This window comes from Diabrotica virgifera, chromosome 9 (genome assembly GCF_917563875.1).
Source record: "Diabrotica virgifera virgifera chromosome 9, PGI_DIABVI_V3a".
Taxonomy (NCBI): domain Eukaryota; kingdom Metazoa; phylum Arthropoda; class Insecta; order Coleoptera; family Chrysomelidae; genus Diabrotica; species Diabrotica virgifera.
The window spans coordinates 136,435,269-136,441,845 of NC_065451.1; the positions used below are offsets into that span (position 1 = coordinate 136,435,269).

A 6,577-nucleotide genomic window follows, 5' to 3' on the forward strand; every position below is an offset into this window, starting at 1 on the left:
AATTTAGTATTTACTTATATAGTTCAGTTATTCTAGTTTCTTTATTAATTATTTTAAAATTTAGTACTACTTATAATATAATAGGTTCATTATTATAGTAACATTTTGTTGGCTGGAAAAATGGCGAATAAGGTAGGGCATATTATATTCCATCACAAAATATAAAGTAGTTAATGTTGATGCTTTCTTTTGTAGATTGACTGGACTCATGAACTGTCTCTATTATTAATTGAACAATATGAAGCATAAGTTCTATTCCAATAAGCACGCTCGTAATGAGGCGTTAATAAAAATATTGGGGGAAGTTAATAAGGTAAATGGTGATATCCAGTTCGAAGACGTAAAAAAAATTGCGAACTTGAGGCAGCAGTTTGCCCATGAAAACGCCAAACTGCAGGCGTATCAAAAGTCGGGGACAGGAAGTGAGGAGGTCGTAGAATCCTCACTTTGGTTCTTCGAAAAACTATTATTTCTTATACCACACATAAAGACACGGAAAACGAAGAGTACACTGGATGTGCAGGTATGTTTTCTGCTTTTATATTTTCAAAGTTTTGCACAATAAATGTCATTGAGGAAAAACACTAATATTTCTTACAGTAAAACCTCCGTTAACTGAAATAATTGAGGTGGAAGCCATTTCAAACAACAAGAATTTCGGTTAAAATCAACATTTTTTGCTGTATTTTTCTTGTATCAAATTACATCGTATTCTTGGTCAAACTTGGTATTAAAAAATACTAGGACGTAATTTCATAATGTGTGGTATATTTAATTGCATTCTTTAGTTGTATGAAAGTAATGTTGACGATGTTGACAAATTAACATTGAATTATTACTGTTTTGCAATAATTTTTTTTAATAAAACTTTTTATTAACAAGATTATTGAAACTGTTAGCCTTACAGTTAACGGAGGCGTTACTGTATATCTATACCAAATTACTGTAGTAAATTTGATCTGAAACAATACTGTGAGTACGCTAATAATTGGCAAAAGATGGAAAACAATAATTTGTGATATAAAAAGAAATAAAACTAGTGGAGAGGTGGGAGATTTAGCGATATTAACCTATAAATTTACATTATATTTATTGTTTCCCACCTTTAGACGTATCAGAGGACTATGTCAACTAAAACTGTCACTGTCATAGTGGTAGTTGCCAAACTCATCCGATACGTCTAAATATGGGAAACAATATGTAGAATGTAAATTTATAGGTTTTATCGCTAGTCACTAGTTTCATTTCTTTTTATCTCACAACTCAATGCGTTTTCCATCTTTTGCGTTATTCTGCCGGTTATTAGCACGCACATCACTGTATAGTACAAATCAATGGGTCTGTTCAGCAGTGAGTGATGAATTTACGCTACTGATACATCGAACAAACTACTTTTTATATTCTGCTACATTTTCTGCTCAAATTTGTTTGTCAAATATTTTATTTAGCTGTCAAGAACTTAACCCAATTTTTGTTTATATACTCTAAAGTAAGAGTTATTTATCAGATATCAGCTCATCTAGCTAATGTTTTATTTTCTACTAGGTAACATTATATACAATAGATACTTTTATATTATAAATCTGGTTCACTCAAAATAGGAACCAAAACTGTGCCAGAAGTACCTGTTTATTGCTTTTACACATGCGTCATTTTATGCTACAGTCAAAATGTGCTCCAAAAGATAGCAACTGCTCTGCTATATTTTTGATGTTCTTTTGATGTAGCGCACAACGCAAAAGTCATTCAGCATGAAGGAGTGACTTGTGATCCCACAGAACACTTTATGCTCATTCGCCGCTGAACGCCACTAATAATAACAGACAAGAGCTTTCCCTTATGAAGCACTGCTGAAATTACTTCCTTCTTCAGCTATCCATTTTATTTTTATTTTTTACTTAGCGCTCTAAAACAACTCATTGTTGTAAAACCTTTAGTGTTACACAGTTTTTACATAAATATTCAAATGTCAGTTGCTGATTTTGGCAAATTAAACTGTCAAAATGTGTTGAAAATTCGTAGTTTGTGTGATTAACAATTTGGTTTACGACTTTGCAAAGTAACAAGACACTTACTCAACACACATACTACACATGACACTAGGTACCTAACTGCAAAAATTCACCGTACCTACCATGCCAATGGCCATTAGTTGTCGAGGCATTAGCTAAATAAAAAAAATATTTGGTGTAAATTGGCAATATTATAAATAAAATTAGAAAAAAAAATAAAACAAAACTCAAAATAATTTTAAAATGTTAATTGTCTTTATTTACAATTACAGATTGATGATTTCTTAGAGAATGAAATTATCGAAACAAATTCAGAAGCTGAAGAATCGCTAAGCATGGTATCAACACCAACTTCAAAGCCTGCAACTTCAAAGGTGACTTCAGATCCCATTTCCAAAAAGAGGATAAAAGTTGAAAGTAGTCCAGACCCGGTTATTTCAGAAGCTGTATCAACTCTAAAAAGCCTCCAAAACAAAATTGTCCAACCAAAAACGTGTTCAGTTGGTAAGCACCAATCATTTGCTGACTATTTGGCAAATGAAATGAAGAGCATTGGAGATGAAGAATTGATAGCGGACCTTAAGCATGATATAAATAATCTATTATATAAAACAAAGAAGAAGTGGTTGCAGATGGAAAAAGAAAATCATGAAACAATTGTTGTTGAGGTCAATAATTTTGAATAAAAAATAATTTAAACATAATTTTTATTTTTGTATTTTTTTCAGCCACATTTCAATTAAATTGTGGGTTTTTCATTTCAATTAAGTTGTGGGGTGATATTTTTGTGGGTTTTAGGATGCAATAATAGGATCTTCAAGAGTTGGAAATGTCTGGATTGAGGGAGAAAATATTGATCGCGTTAACACTGTTAAAAAAGTTATAAAATAATTAATTATAAACACATAGAGAGTATCTAAAAATAAGACACAGAAAATTTTTGTTTTCAATATTTCCACAAAATTTATTAAAAATTAAAAATAATAAAATTGGTTACACTTACAGCTGGTTCCTAAAAAAACTGGTATGATTTATTAAAAAATATTATTATTTATTTTTTTTATAGTAATATTTTATCATTTTGAGCAGTGTATGATTGGTCCGACATTATGTTATATTTATTATGACAGACAAATAATAAAATAAACAAACAAACAGCCATTTTGTGACGTTGAAAAGAATGAGTTATCTGACAAATTTTAAGATTTGGCAGTGACAGTATGTAAATAATAAGTTTGTTCTAGCAAGCAGTCAAACTAGTCAGCAAACAGTTGGTCAGTGAGAGAATATAATGCTGGTCGACTATTTGCTGATGGTTGTAAACCGTTTGAAACTGATGCTAGAACAAACCTAAGTATTTATCCTTCAAAATACACTGCTCAATTTTCCACAAAATAGGCTTTAAGAGTCCTATCAGTTTTTTTTGGAACCAGCAGTACATACATGAAGTTTTTAAAAAAGTACAAGGCCAGACAAGACTTTAAAATTAACATTTATATAAAATTAAAACACAATAATTAGCAAGTGTACTACTTACATAAGTTTATACATACAAAATCGTTTATTGTGTATGGTTCTAGTTTATACAAAAAGTTTACTGTCCCTTTTTATCATTGAGATATCATCAGATATCTTCAAGGTGGTTAAAGAATTGTATACCTGCATAGAAAGCTCCTGTTTTCAGTAATGCAAGCCTATGCTAACTGCTTGTTCACAATGGACGCTGTCTTTACGTAAAATTTAAGTCTATTGTGAACGCTGCATAAAATTATGTACAAATTAGGGTTTACGAAATGGTAACGGTTTACGTTCATCTTATGGTTACGTCCATTGTGAACAAGCGCTAAGGCATATTATAGTTGCGTTCACAGAGACTGGCAACTAGTCAGTGATAAATTGTCAGAAAATCGCATGTGCACTTTAAAATAATATAAATAATACCATTAATAGATAATACAAGGTACATTTACTATTAATTAATATTAATAATTAGTTATTAACTAATTAATAGTAAATATACATTGTATATTTATCTATTTATTATAATGGTATTATTTATATTTGGTGAGGTTAGGAGTTGTGAGTGACAAGTTTTCCAGGTATCCGCAAATGCACTTAATAGTTAAACTTGTTTGTAGTGTCAAAGATTGAAAGTACTGCTTGTTGGTACCTATATACAAGTTTGAACACTCATATATGTATTATGTATAAAGCTGGTATAGTGAATAACTTTAGCGATTTAAAATGGCTGATGCATGATTCTAATGTAATTTAATTGCTTCATGATTCATACTAATCATACTGCTCTTTTTTGTATTTTAAAAACATCCCTAGAAAAATAAAATGTACATCTATATTGATGATAACATTTTCTACAATGTTAATGTCACTACAGCTGTTTTGGCAGAGTGCCTTTCTCAAGTGATGGTTGTTTACAATGTGCCTACACTTTTAACACGTTAAGCCCTGGCATGAACTTTTTTTTGTGACGGCTGTGAGAGACACGGTAAGGTCATGCAGTCTATCAAGATCACAGCACCATGAGACAGGTGCTGTCTCACGTGGGGTTTAACGTGTTAAAGTCTATTAATTGAATAGGTTGAGGAGTGGGGAGCTGTTTGTCTCAAATTGGTTATTTAGAATTATATCTGTATTGTTTAATTTATTAATTTCCATAGATTCTGATAACGATAGCTTAAGGCTTTTATTTTGTATATGGAGAATTTGATACTGTTCATTAAAAGAATGATCTAGAAGGTGAAGTGTGTACATATAATCTGTTTTTATATTATTGAAAGCCCTTTTGTGTTCTGCTATCCGTTTGTCAAAGGTTCTGTCAGTTTGACTCTTGTAAGTTTTTGGACAGTCACTATATATCAGTTTGTATACACCACTCTATAATTATTGCTTTGTCTTTTGGCTCCTATTGTTCTTAATGTATTTATTGGAAAAGACTGTAAGACTTGTACACACTTCTAAGAAGGTCAAACCGTCAAACAAGTGTATCTTCTCAAAAAAAATTGATAGTGTGTAAAAAATGAGCTAAGTACTTTCAACACATTACGTGTCATCATCAGAGCTTCATCCTATTATAAAACCTTCATAGAAGAGCAATTATTGTTAAACAACAAAATAAAAAACAATATAGATACTGGGCAAAAGCCACAGATCTCGGGTATAACACCCCCTTAAAATGAATAAATTCACATCTAATTTCTTTTAATTTAAAAAAGTCATCACATCACGGCTGTGTCGAAACCATTTTGAGCTTCACGTGAGCTGTTCAACAATGGTTCCAACTTGAAGATGCTGTTTTGCCAAAGCGTAATGTCAAAGTACCATATTCATATTCCAACATGACATTTTAACCTAAACTATCAAAGCAATTTTCAAATAAATCTACGTATAATCTATGTGAACCTAAACTAAGTCCCTAAAATCCCCTTAATCTAAAGCAATTTTCAAATAAATGTATGTATAACCTATTTTAATCTAAACTAAGTCCCTAACAAAGTAATTTTCAATGTATAACCTATTTTAACCCAAGATAAGCCCCTATTAATATATAGGGGCTTATGTATATTATAGCTTCAGAACAACACTAAGATAAGCCCCTAACAAAGCAATTTTTATTTGAAACTATGTATAACCACCGATTGATAAATATACCAGTACTTTTATCAATCAACGGTATAACCTATTGTAAGCTAGGCTAACTTCCTATCAAAACTAATTTTTAGATGTCCCAATTTAAACCATACTAAACTCCTAACAAACCAATCAATTTAGAAATTAAACTTTTTAATTGCCTCCCATTGCCAAGGTACAGAACCCTCATTATTAAAATAGTTAATAAAATTGTTCCTTATTTCCGATGATCAGCAGATCTATTTACGTTTGACTTTTGTAGATTTGTTATATCAGGAGCTTGGAGGAGTAAGGGCGAACTGCAAAAACGATATTTCGGGAAAACTGAGTTAAAGTTTACAAACATGTTAGAATAGTAAGGGCGAACAAGTGATGCTACTAGATTATGCGGTTTATCGTCGCATATCTACTATAGCGTGCGGTCTACCGAGGGATACGGTGTATAATCTGTATTATTACAATGCCGACAAAAAATCTTCAAAGTGAATAAAACGTGTAAATCTTATGAATTATTATTTTAGTTTTACGGCTTGTTCCCAACTAAAATAGTAAATTGATGTAATAAAGTATTAACTTGTAAAATTACTATAATATTCCTTATTTATGCCTTATGTTCACTTTCTAAATAGTTTTTGTCGGTGTCACGTTCGATCGGTACATCGGCTCATCACTACAATATTGCTTTGAATAGAATAATGAAAGGCGCCTTTGAAAGCGGAAAGTTTATCTCCAAGTACTAATAAAAGTTACAATATACAATAAACTTTATGCAAATTTAGTTTCTCTACTGTTATGCACATTACACCCTAATCTTTTCCTAGGGTATGGTAATCCTTCAGGTAGATCTTAAAAACTTAAGGATTTTGCAAGATTTTTATGAAATAAAAAAAATGAGGTTTAATACTTTTTATTCTATA

The 6,577-nt window shown here is 31.0% G+C and overlaps 1 protein-coding gene across 1 annotated transcript; it reads left to right on the forward strand.

Annotated features, from left to right (window-relative positions):
• Positions 1-238: 238 nt before the first annotated feature.
• Positions 239-2,698, forward strand: LOC126891417 (uncharacterized). Its single transcript, XM_050660590.1, has 2 exons — positions 239-523; positions 2,285-2,698. The coding sequence occupies exons 1-2, from the start codon at positions 239-241 to the stop codon at positions 2,696-2,698; spliced, it is 699 nt and encodes a 232-aa protein (XP_050516547.1).
• The last annotated feature ends 3,879 nt before the right edge of the window (positions 2,699-6,577 follow it).

What these genes read in the sequence shown, in the direction of transcription:
- LOC126891417 (XM_050660590.1), top strand. Translation starts at nt 239, where the DNA reads ATGAAGCATAAGTTCTATTCCAATAAGCACGCTCGTAATGAGGCGTTA. An exon ending in AGAGTACACTGGATGTGCAG is followed by an intron (nt 524 to 2,284) that starts GTATGTTTTCTG and finishes TTACAATTACAG; the next exon opens with ATTGATGATTTCTTAGAGAA.